Source organism: Gymnoscopelus microlampas, assembly GCF_963454915.1.
Source record: "Gymnoscopelus microlampas genome assembly, chromosome: 13".
Lineage (NCBI taxonomy): Eukaryota > Metazoa > Chordata > Actinopteri > Myctophiformes > Myctophidae > Gymnoscopelus > Gymnoscopelus microlampas.
This window is the reverse complement of record NC_139950.1, coordinates 41038886-41052051: the sequence shown is the minus strand read 5'-3', so window position 1 is coordinate 41052051 and position 13166 is coordinate 41038886. Positions and strand designations below refer to the sequence as shown.

At 42.3% G+C, this 13166-nt stretch overlaps 1 protein-coding gene across 1 annotated transcript; it reads left to right on the top strand.

The window, feature by feature from the left end:
* Window positions 1–3339: 3339 nt before the first annotated feature.
* LOC311059033 (opsin-5-like) lies at window positions 3340–11865 on the top strand (the record flags this gene model as incomplete). The annotated part of the gene is made up of 6 exons (XM_084076609.1): window positions 3340–3481; window positions 4322–4527; window positions 8348–8447; window positions 10182–10286; window positions 10980–11203; window positions 11398–11865. The coding sequence occupies 6 exons, from the start codon at window positions 3340–3342 to the stop codon at window positions 11863–11865; spliced, it is 1245 nt and encodes a 414-aa protein (XP_083932735.1).
* Window positions 11866–13166: the final 1301 nt, after the last annotated feature.

Genomic DNA, 13166 nt, shown 5'->3' with positions numbered 1-13166 from the left:
AAGGGGCGTGGAAAAATGTCCCTTAACAGAGATTCAAAACAGCCTTCCTTGGCAGAGTTGTACAGCCCGGTACTGTATCTCAAGATTGTAGATAGCCATAAACTTAAAGAAACTACTGAGTAATGCATTGCTATGATGGACATCCACAGAGCTTAGTCAATTGTCAATATCCTGCACAGTTTGTCCCAGAGGAATCAGAGGCAAGCCATTTTCCTTATTCCTGTGTGGAACACTTACACAAGCGCTCCCTGTGTGTTTGAGGGCCCTTGCTCAGTGACAGGGAGGGAGAGAGAGAGAGAGAGAGAGAGAGAGAGAGAGAGAGAGCGAGCGAGCGTATGAGAGCATTGCTCCCATTTTGAAAGTGAACCTCTTTAAGGAGAACCTATATTGGTCTCTTGACCTGGCGTATGTCGTCTGTGAAGAGAAGCTTTGTTGCCCTCAGACAGCTCATGGACGTTAACACACACCTCCATAATAGCATCTGTGTCTGTGATTTTCCATTTGGTGAACTGTGTGTTTTTTAACCTCACATCCCCAGCTTTGCTATACAGAGAGAGAGAGAGAGAGTTAGAGAGGCAATCATCATAAGTCTGATGGTACAGTGGCCTACTGTAGCTGAAGTGTGATTGCCACGCTTTAACCACACGCGTGCCAAAATACACAGGAGACCGTTAAGCTAATCATGGCTACCACTTCCGGCAAAGGAGGTGTCCTTGCACATGAGTATTGTACATTGTGCAGTACCTCTGCGTGTTACTGTAGGTTTAGTGATAAAACCTTGTGTGCAAACATAACTGTAGACCATAATTGCATGGTGGGCTACGGATTAAGAGTTGCTGCAGAAAAAGGACACAAACTTGATTGCAACATAAACTTTGATTGCAACAGTGGATGGAGTGTTACTCTCACTGCATTAGCAGAAGATCTTGTCACAGTTTGTGTCACAGATGCTGTGAGTCTGCACCTGTCGGAGGTGGAACCGGCCTTTGGCCTCTCAGTTCAGCCACAGCGTAATCTCACAAGGCAACTGTCCATAACGTCCTTAATGTCCTTAAGTAGACGACTACTATCAATACTTAGCGTGCAACAGACACGTTAATCTCTTCACTTTCATTGACAAAGGCTGACGTTCCTAATAAGATTATTCATGAGAGCGTCTGGGTGGCACAGGGTAAAGTTCCTGCCCTTTGGCTTGGCTAGGTGCTCCAACGGTCCACAATTGGCCGTGTTCACAGGTGGGAAGCCAGCAGGGGAGGCTATTTTCTCTGTCACTGCACTACCAACTCCTTTGGTCGGGGCGCCTGATCAGCTGAAATAGCCAGGAGGGATAGCCTTTTTGTCCTCATGCGTTACATCCTCTCAGTGAAACTCCTCACTGTCCTGACTCGAAAAGATGTGTGGTTGTTTACACCCTCCCCAGACCAAACAGTAGGAGTTGGCAATGACAGGGATTATACAAACAATCGGGGAGAAGAAAAAAAAGATACGATTGAAAGAAAGCCCTCACTTTGCATACGCTGTGAGCCGCAATATTATGCCGTATGCGCATCTTTATATAGAGGCTGCTGTGCGTCGCCTCCCAAAACCATTATCGCATTATCCACTTTGACCAGCAGAAACCCACCGCAGCTGCATCAGAAAACCACCCTGTGTCTCTACGGGCAGCGCACGCGGGGATCACTGCAGAACCGGAGCCGTGTCGCGTGGTGTCTGAGGGTGAAGCCTAGATAGACATGGAAGGTGGGGGTATGTGCTGACTGGGAGCAGTGTTTTCTGCTGGATGGGTGACAGTTGGGGTCAGAGGTTCACTGCGCCAGCAACAGCTCTCCCTCTCTCTGCAGACTCTCTCTCTCTCTCTCTGGGGCTCAAAGGAAGGGTTTGACGAGGAGGGGCTCGGAAGCACCGCCAAGGGCCAAAGGCATCTGGCAGCAGCAGCCCTTTCCCTCCACATCCTGAGGGCCGGCCAGCAGAGACGCTCTGTGGTGGCTGGGGCAGGGAAACAAGGTGAACACTGTGATCTACATGCAGAGTGTGTGTGTGTGTGTGTGTGTGTGTGTGTGTGTGTGTGTGTGTGTGTGTGTGTGTGTGTGTGTGTGTGTGTGTGTGTGTGTGTGTGTGTGTGTGTGTGTGTGTGTGTGTGTGTGTGTGTGTGTGTGTGTGTGTGTGTGTGTGTGTGTGTGTGTGCGCGTGCACGCGCGCGCGCGCGCGCGTGTTTGGAGGGGTTCAGGTTACCCCATTGGATGGTGTGTTACCACAGAGAACCTCACTGTGTTTGTGGGACGGAGGGAGTGTGGTATGATTGTAAATATATAGTATACAGAACAAAAGGTTTGAATCAAACAAGTTTGACCAACACAGGGTGGAGAGGTCCAGAATAATTTCTCTCCCTCAGTAAGTGACAGTAGCTTGTCATGTATTTGTTTTTGATGTAATATATCACAGGAGAGCTCACCACTGGGATGCTATTTAAAGAGTGTTTTGAAGAGGCTTTCGTGTGCTTGTCTCCCCTCGATACCAGATTCGTGCTCTGATGCTCATATCAAAATTAAACGAATCTTTCAGTGTACATACCAGCTCACACACACTTAATCATCCTTTCGGTCCCGGACACTCCCACTCCCAGCATTGGCTGGATTTTCCACATGTGAATATTTAGGTTCATAGTAATCAAGATGATAGAGCTACAGTGAGCATGTGCAGGGCCCCAAGTAAATGGAAGTGATTACGAAAAAACTAGAACACATCTCCTGGGAGAATGTACCTTAGAGGCACTACTGGTCCATCTGTGAGGCAGCAAATTGCAAAGGAATTTGTTAATGGTTGGTGTAATGCAAATTGTTAGCAGACAATATAACTGTAACATCTGATGAAAACAGTGCATGGTGAAAATTCATTGTTTAAGTAGCCAGTTCTATGCCTATAAAGAAATTGAAAGTTAGTCAGTGTACACACAGCATGTTTTGTGTTATTGTATTTCAGCATATAATTGAGTGATTTGGACAGCACAGACCCCAGGACTGTTACCGGTTGTTAAAAACAAGGATTATCAATAACATATCTCCATTGTTTCCATAATCCACGATTGTTATGTGGCAGTGGTGAACATTCAAGTAGGTCAAGTATCATCTTTTAGAGAAGAACTTCTGATGAGAAAAAATCTGATCAGTCATTAAGACATCCATGGCATTACGGAAGCTGACGGTGAGTTGTGAGGCATTAGCGAGTGCATCTAAGCTGGATTTAAGAGTAGCTGACTGGTCGTCCTTGCAAACATATGCAGCAGTGTCCACTGATCGAAGAATAGAGAGCGCCGCATGCCTTGGCAGCGATATTTAGGCCATGGAAATCGTATTAAGGCCTCCTCCTCCTCTAAAGATTGTCAATATTCCATGGAGGAATAATAACCTTACCAATCTGCACATAGAGACTCCTCTGTCAGAACAAGGAGAGACCATCATTGGAGTCTATCTTTTAGTGCTAGGTAAGTCTGGTTGGCTTCATAGGGCTCATTTCAATTTCTGGCTTTAAGTTTTAGCTTTGTTTGTTTATATTGTTTCATACATGACATGTGTATCTGTGTCCTTCACTAACATTGCTAGGATTATAAGTTATATCCTTTTAATTTACAGCATGGTATGGCTGTGAACATTTTTGATTTGTTTTTGCACATTTATTCATATGTCTTGCAGATACTAGCTGTTACCTGTGGACCTAACAAGGTCCACAGGTCAAATTGTACACTCTCCAAGTTAAATGAACACTCCAGATTTTACTCTGTACTGTGTACAAATATTATCTACTCTGCTTTGCCACAAACATCCAGACATCCAGACAATTCCACCATGGAACATATAAATGACTGTCCCTCTCATAATTGATGATGAGAGATTACTGACAAGTAGGAGTCACACATTGTTGAAGAGTCAAAAACAAAAACAACCATTGTCCCCAATGTTCCTGAAGGCCAATACACAGCTGTCACATTCACTTAGTCTATTGTCGCAGTTCCCTTTGCTCTATGTCAACTAATGAGTCAGCAAGTCATTTTCCACAGAGCCTTTCCCTTGTAACCACAGATATTTTTAAACACTTTTTTTTATTATTAACGCTATGCTACTATTACTCCTGTATGTTGTCATGGATGAGTGCACAAGTTTATAGCCTACAATGGAAGTGTAGTATTTCCATTAGGGTTACTACCGTCAAAACGTATACAGTTACTGTTTAATTGTTAAATGTGAATGTAGTACTATTATGAGGTCACCGTATGGAGGTGAGGAAGTAGCCACTGATGCATATATATGTGTTTACTTCTCCTCAGGTTGGCTGTCTTGGTTTGGGAACAGTTTAGTTATCTTCGTCCTGTACAGACAGAGGAACTCACTTCAGCCAACAGATTTCCTCACACTGAACCTAGCAATCTCCGATGCCAGTATCGCAGTGTTTGGCTATTCTAGAGGGATTCTGGAGATATTCAACATCTTGAGGGATGATGGCTACTTGATCAGATGGATCTGGACATGCCAGGTAATCGATAGATTCACCCAGATCTTTGCTTAAAGGCATTTTCAGGTGTTAGATGTCTGTAGAATTACTCAGAAGTCATTGTACTGAATCCAGTGGCATTCGTGCAAACTGTAACTTGCAAAGGGGACGGGAGGGAATCCATTTGCTGATTTACTTTGACTGAACCCAATTAATGAGGTACTCGAAAAGAAAAGAATCAGAGGAAGTCTTACAGCAAAGTGTATATTTGTGTGAGGGATTATGCTAGTAGCCATGTGGGCTGGAGGTTAAATCTCTAATCAGATTACTGCCGTGGGCCCCTTAGAATGGTGAAACGCTCAGAGAGGCATGGCACCTGTATAGAACCAAGTGGGCAACTAATAAGAATGGCAGAGTTTATGTTTATTACATAATTTTATAAAGAGTCTTGTTGTTGTGTCTGAGGTATATTGTAAACCGGTGATCAAAGTCCTTTCAGTTAATTTGACATAATCAGCATACAACTGGGTGTTTGTGTTATTACTATTACTAGTGTGTGTACACAGACAGTACAAATGCACTATGACTGCTATGTTGTAAAAAGCCAAATATATTGCACACACTGAATGGGAAAAGACACCATTAAACATTTGTTAGTCCAGTATCTATGATGAATTAATTCATACTGTATGTATCTAGATGATCACATATATACTACAAAGTGCTGGTCTGAGATTTTCATTTTGATAGATAACTAGAAGGCCTGCATGCAACATAATGCTCCACAAACACCTTTAACAGACAGACGTTTCAATTACGGTAAGGACATTACAGACAAACGTCCTGTTTGACCCAATGAAGATTGAAGAAGGATTGAAACATTGTCTATTAAAAGGTAATTGTGTGGGGGTGTCCGCTGGCCTAGCGGTCCAGGCGCATACCACATAAGCTGGTTATCCAGCATGACAGCGTGTCGCGGGTTCGACGTCTTTGCTGTATGTCTCCCCCCGCATAAACCCCCAGAAATTTTTTTTTTTTCTTTTTTAAAAGGTATTTGTGGAGCATTATCTATTGTGTGGGCAATTTATTCATCCAGACATTAATCAATGAACATTAGCAATGGATTCCTAAATCTCAATTGACTCCAAAATTCATGTTGCGGTCACTGTAATTTAAGCCACTCCAAAAATTCCTTTACAGATTAGAGTTTGGCCTTTACCTAGTTTTTAGACACTGGTCCTGCTGCTGCTCCTAACAGGAGTAGCATAGTAAAAAAAATCATTAAATATAAAATAAATGTCAGAAAAACAGCTTAGAGCTTAGATACGCAGACAGGCAGACACTTGCACTTGACCTACAGCTATGGGGGTTAATGCACTGACAGTCTTTTCTTTTACTGAATGTGATTTTGATGTTGGTCGTGTGACTGGCGTCACACTAAATTACATGATTGATATAATTCATTAGGCTATATCAATTACATCAAGAGTACCAGGCTTGGTACTTAAAGGGGAGGGAGAGGTGAGAAATAGGTGAATGAACTTGTGCTTATACAGATTCACTTGCTCACTTCCTAACACATGCTGTCAACATTAATGCTCTTAGTGGGGTATCCTGAAAAATCCTTATGCATGCTTAGATAAGATGTGGCGAGCCATATGGACAACTTTCTTGCTTGCATTGCAGAGGACACACATAGTCATGTATGTTTTGCCTCCTCCCAAGGCCTTTCCCTTTGCAATGGAATAGTTGCCATACTTCAGCTCGGAATTTTTATAGCTTATTTTTCTTGCTCCAAGGCAAGCCTGTGGTGGAAACCCTGATATCCGTGCACCTATGAGAAAAGGTCTCTGTGGAGTCACAGGAAAACATTGGGAGTAACAATAACAGAATCAGTCTCACAAGCAGAGACCCTATAATCTGGAGAGGGACAGTGCCGCTGCAGGTAGACTTACGAAGGGGGGTGATCTCATCGCTCAGCTATCCTATCTCTGTCTTTTTTGAGGGGGGGGGGGGGGGGGGGGGGGGTGCAGGAGAAATATTGAGATAGTAGTAGTAAACCCCCCTCACTTCCACCTCCCACGAGAGAGAAAGGTGGGCAGAAGGTGTGAGAGGGAGAACAGGCGCAAACATAGAAACCTGCAAGAGGTGGCAGAAATAGCTGTTTAAAAAAAGGAACACGGGAGTGTGAACGAGACAGGCATGTGAGAAGCATTAGCAGATTACTGCAGCAGCGTGACGGAACATGAACATACACGTGGTATGAAGCTGCATGGGCCAGGCTGCGGCCGGACCCCTGTGCTTTTCACACTACGGGACAGGTCATCATTGAGTGTGGGAGGGATCCTAATGTCCCCCTTTTCATCTTTCAAAGAGAAATAAAGGAGAAAGAAAATTGTCTTCAGGTGATTTGATTCAGCTTACGTGTCCAAAAAACGACCACATATGTTCTTACACGTTCAAACAGAGAAATTGGTGAGGCAATGCTATTGCTACAGTACATGTGCATTGAATTGCGGGATATAGGCTGAGAGGCTGATTGATTCAGAAGACCAGACATCTTTAAGTAATCTTGTCCCTTATTTGAAGAAGAAGGGGGGTAAAAAAGCAGTCTAGAGGGTAAAGTGGACTTTTTTTGGCAAATGCATTGACCCCATTCGCATGGCAGACATTTTGCTCAAGGGTGGGTTTCCTTAGTGCAAATATTATTGTCAATAGACTGTACACGAAACTATTGTACAGAATGTGGCAGTGAATGAAACACTACGTTGGATTGATTGTAATGGGATTAGGTCCTTAAGGAGATCAAGGCAGGCCTTGCATGGCCTTTGTCCCTCAGCAGTGTCCCAGCATGGATCCTCCTCTGTGTTACACAGCCACCAGACTGCAGTACAGCGGGACATTCATCCCAGTATGTGCACACACCAAACGAAAAAACTCATCACCAGTGGTGTAAAGTAACTAAGTACTTTTACTTAAGTACTGTACTTAAGTACAATTTTGAAGTATTTGTACTTGACTTGAGTATTTCCAATTTTCAGTACTTTTACTTCTACTCCACTACATCTCAGAGGCAAATATTGTACTTTTACTCCACTACAATTACATGAAAACTTTAGTTACTTTGTAGATTTTGATTATTATTACAAAATATACACTAACCAATTCAGCCCTATATACATTTCGGCCATTTGAAAATAGATCTGCTATTTTCAAAATATTTGTATACATTTGAAATGGGACATTCTGCATAATGAGTACTTTTACTTCTGGTACTTTAAGTACATTTTGAATTCTGGACTTTTACTTAGTAAGAGTTAGTTAGAGTATTTCTATATTGCAGAATTTATACTTATACTTAAGTGAAACATGAGTATATTTTCCACCACTGCTCATCACGAAACAGAGACACAAGAATCACTGCCTTGACTGAACTCAGCAGACTTTATGCTTTGTTTACTTTGATCTATTTTCTTTCATTTTCATTATTATACACTCGTTGATGCTTCCTAACAGGATGAAGTCGCTATTTGTCCTAATGATACTCCAATGTCCCAGTCACGTCTTTTTTCTGGTGCCGTTTCTCCAGGTTGAAACATGCTTGCCATGCATGAGAACAGGAAATGCCCTGGATCTGGAACATATCAGCTAACTGTATAGGGAAAATACTTTAAGCTATTGTGTCGCCATCTGATATGGCCCAATGCAATCCACAAACAGAGGACCGGGACAATTAGGCAATCATTGGCTTCTTCCCTCGGAGCTTGGCTTCCTCTCTGGACTTTCCCTTTACCATGAAGTGATGCGCAAACAACACATTTAAAGGAGATATTTTAATGATCTTCTTCTTGTCTCCTTCCAGTTAGACGGCTTCCTCACCTTGCTCTTTGGCCTTGCAAGCATCAACACCTTGACCGTTATCAGTGTCACGAGATACATCAAGGGATGCCACCCAAACAGAGGTTAGAGTTAAGACTTTGCTGTACGACCAAAAATAATGATAAAGATTTTTTTTTTAAAAACACGTCATGGGATGCATAGCATTTTTCAGACGACACAGTCAGACGATGTATAGACGATGACTTTAGACTTGCTCTGCATAGAGACAATGTAAAAAGTGCCTCAGGCTGGCGTCTCTGCCTTTCCAACATTCCAGTAGCTCTTATCTGACAACATTTTTTTTCCTAGGTAATGAAAGCTTATTTAGTGACTTGGTTTTGGGAATAACTACTGCTTGATTCCGGTAATTTCATTTATGTTTCACCATAACATGTCATTAAGTTAATGTGAGGTGAGGTTTGCTATTTTAGGTGCAATGATGTTGAAGAATGTCTTAATTACATGGAAATTAGCTGGAGTAAGTGCCTCTGTTTTCAGCCAGTCGTACAGGTTTTATTGTGTTTGCGGTTGTTCATAAAACACAACTACATAAACTTACCTATATAAACTATATAGTGTTTTTTTTTATTACATAAAGCACCTAAGCAGTTCAATCAGCTTCTAGCTTTGATCAATGGAAGCTAGCTTAATTCATTTGATAATTCCTTCCCTGACATTTGTATCTGTTTAATAGTGTGAGCCTAAGATTGACCTGTTGTTTTTTTGTAAACTAAATGAACAAATCGAGATAATTCATTTGAGAATTAACCACTTTAGCCCTGGCAACCCAATTCTGGGCATGTCATTATAGGCGACAATAAAAAACGACTTTTGCTGCAGTATGTTGGGAGCTTGTAGATCAGCTATTTATTTTAAATAATAATTTAAATATATTTTTGTGGTTAAGTGATTAAGCTTGGAAATAAAATGATATGGCCTATATGTGTTCCTGTACAGGTTTCAAAGCAGAAACATGCCATCATGCTGGGTTAACAGTTAAAAAATAAGGGCATATTTCTTGTCTTTATTCACACAGGAGTTATTGATATATCAAGATAAGGAATCTCTGTGAAAATAGATCAGACCACTTGATTTTTCTTTTTCTTTTTTTTATTCTTCTGAATACAAAGCTGTGAGTACTTTGTCAACAGAGGTTCTTTTCAGTCGAAGTGATTCAAAAAGGCTGTCAGGACTAGAAAAGTACTCATTGTTCAATAAATGTCACAATCTGACATTCATAACTAGGAAAGAATGCTGGAGTTTAAAGTGCCTCTCACTTTTCCTGTGCTGTGTTTTGTCATAATGATAACATTTAGCCAAGCCAAGCACTTCAACAGCCCACAGGGCATACAGTTAAATGGGACTAGGAGCTAGCTACATCAGATAGAGTAAATCATATCATCATATTTATGTGAACGCTATCTAGGGCTGCAACTATATAGAATTTTCTTAGCTTAGTTCTTTGCTCATTTTCTTAGCTTTTATTTTATTGATGACTTTTTTGATTAATCAAATAACCGAGAAGCATTTTCTTTAATATAAAAATGATAACAATGAATTGAAAATAAATAGATTTTTATAATTGACTAATTGATTAGCCTGATCAACCACTTAAGCCCTATTTTACATGTAATTGTACAACAGTGCAAAAATAGCCGATCTGCAAGCTCACAACGCATTGCATTGATTTGAATAAAAATCTATTTTTTTATTCATATCAATATTTAATATAATCGATTAAATTGATTAGTTCAATTAACGGTTGCACCCCTACCACTATGGTTAATGTTGTTGTTGTTGTTGTTGTGTATCTGCAGCTCACTGTATCACCAAGAACACCATATGTATATCGCTGATGTGCATCTGGAACGGGGCGCTCTTCTGGTCTTTGGCCCCCGTGCTGGGCTGGGGGAGCTACACAGGTCTGTCCTCACACATCAGCCATTCTCTAATATCAGGGAATGATATAAAACCATGTAAATAAATAAGTCTAGATGATCACATTTTATACTTTCAATTTAGGCATTTAGCAGACGCTTTCATCCAGAGCGACTTTTACAAGCATGAACCCTAGTTAACAAACAACAGCGTTTACACTGTAAATAGACACACAAGCAAGCAGAGAGAACAACGTAGCGCCTCAAAGAAACTAGGATACCAGGTAAACATTGAACCCAACATCTGTCTAAACAACATGCTATCTAAATAACATTCTACGCCAGCCCTCACTACATTATCTTTCACAAGGACAACGAGACAATAGCATTTGATCAGCAATTCAACTGGATGAATAGATTTACATAGTGTCAACGAGGAATCGCCCCGGTGATTTAAATGTCATTCGCACTGGGATTTCCCAACTGGGGGGGAGGGAGTTGACTGAAAACATGGCCACGCAACCTGTGAATTATTTGAAAGTTACTGTGTTTTGGTCTCTTTGTACCCGTATTATTATCTCTAATGATACGGCCGCAGACCTATCAATGGCCTCTCAGTCCTCTTATCAACCCCTCCCCCAGGGCAAGTAAATGCTGAGTATGTGTTAAAGTACAATATAACACAATGAATGAGGAGAAATAAATATATATAATCTACCCTATTCAATTTCCCCATAGACCGAGGCTATGGCACCTGTGAGGTGGACTGGTCCAAAGCCTATTACTCCACCATCTACAAGTCGTACATCATCTCCATCCTCATCTCCTGCTTCTTCGTCCCTGTGTCAATCATGTTCTTCTCCTACGTGTCCATCATCAACACGGTGAAGAGCACCAACGCCATGTCAGCTGATGGTTACCTAAGTGAACGCCAAAGGAAGGTGGAGAGAGACGTTACCAGGGTACGTGCGTGCATGAGACATACTGACCCATTGCACTTTCTCAAGTGTGTCTTTCATGTCGGAGCCCTTTGGAATGTAAACAAGTGAAGAGTGAGAAAATGTAACTCAGTCATCTTTAAACGTGCCCTGACACTAGCAGATTGCCTCCCACTCCCATTCCTGACAGTCATTTCCGTGTGTTCTTCTTTCTCTAGGTGTCCATCGTAATTTGCACGGCGTTCATCTTGGCCTGGTCGCCTTATGCAGTGGTGTCAATGTGGTCCGCATGGGGCTACCACGTGCCCAGCACCACAAGCATCCTCACCCGCCTCTTCGCCAAGTCGGCCAGCTTCTACAACCCAATCATCTACTTTGGCATGAGCTCCAAGTTCCGCAAGGATGTGGCCGTGCTGCTGCCATGCATCCGAGAGAACAAGGAAGTGGTGCGCCTGCAGCACTTCAAAGAACTCAACCCCAAGGCTGAAGCCACAACCCCTTCTTCAGCACCACTGCCTGTCCAAGGGAACAAGGCCAAATACTATGCAACGGGGGACCTGATCCAACCCGCTCCTGATACCGACTCGGGGGTCAACAGTCCTCCACAGACGCCACCATCTGAGGTCTTCAGCATCGATGTGCCCTCACACATTGAGACATCAGAGTACTGGTGTGACAGACTCTGATGGCAACCCTGCTTATTCACTGCTTATTGTGCTTAATACTTATTACTTGAATGGAACCGCTACTTGATTTTCAGGGGGAGATCAGAATCATCTTTGTTGTCACATCACAGGTTCACAGATATAAAACAGTGGGTGATTTTTTTTTTGTGCAAGCTCCATAATTTTTTTTTCTTCCAGAAAGACAAATAAGAAGCGGGGGGAGGGGTGGTCAATTACCCATTATGATAGATAGAATGTGGTTAATGTTGTCAATAAAATTATTTTCTTGATTTCACATCATTGCACAATTCCTGCACTGATCGATCCAGTCCAAAGGACCCAAAGGCGCAATCATCTCCACATTGGGCATCTGGAATACAGTTAAGAGTAAATGTTTTTACCTTAAGGTGGAGAATGGTTCTAACACTTACAGCAAACTGTCAGAAAAGTCCTCCCATGGTCCATGGTGGGAGGGGGTTAAACTAACAACAACTACAAACTAAAGAGCCTGTTGAAAGAAAAAGGAGCAATTTTGAAACAGCACCAGACAATCTGACAATGTCAATGGGGCAATTACTTACTTGAGGCATGAAAATATAATCTTTAGAGTTCCCGGGGCAGCCCTCACATTTGCATTTTGCAGGCACAATGAGGTCTTTTACAGAGCCACTTAAGACCATTAAATCAAAATGGCAGGCAGCCTCAACACAGCTTCCATCCACAGTCTATAATGGCACAACTTTGTGTGCTGTCTGCACTCTGCACAGGCCATTGACATGCCCCTTGTACAGTACCTGCTCTAGCTCTAGTGCACTGTGTGATTGCATTGCACACGCGCGCGCGCGCACACACACACACACACACACACACACACACACACGCGCGCGCAGTGAAAGTTGATCACTAGAACTGGGTGTCTTTCCCAATTAGGTGTTGATTGGTTTATTTGAGGCAGAGAGGTGGAGGAGGAGTAATTATTCAAGTGTGAAAACGTGTCATTCCCGATTAGTTTGTTTGTTCAACCAGCTCGAGTTCCTTCCGACCATAGTCAACACTCAACACAACACAACACAACACAACACAAGAGCTACCAGAAATCACACCAGCAACGTGTTTCATGGCGATGACATTATAAACGTTCATTGTTCATCCTGAGCTGAACATCCATAGACACTACAGTAACAGCAGTAGCTAGTTCGCAGTCACTCAGATGAGATGACGCACGCTGTAATGATGAAATTGCCTGCTGAGTGCTGAAGATTACATATTGCAAAGGTTAGGCTATACGTCAAACACAAAAAGATGCTGGCAACAAGTTCACA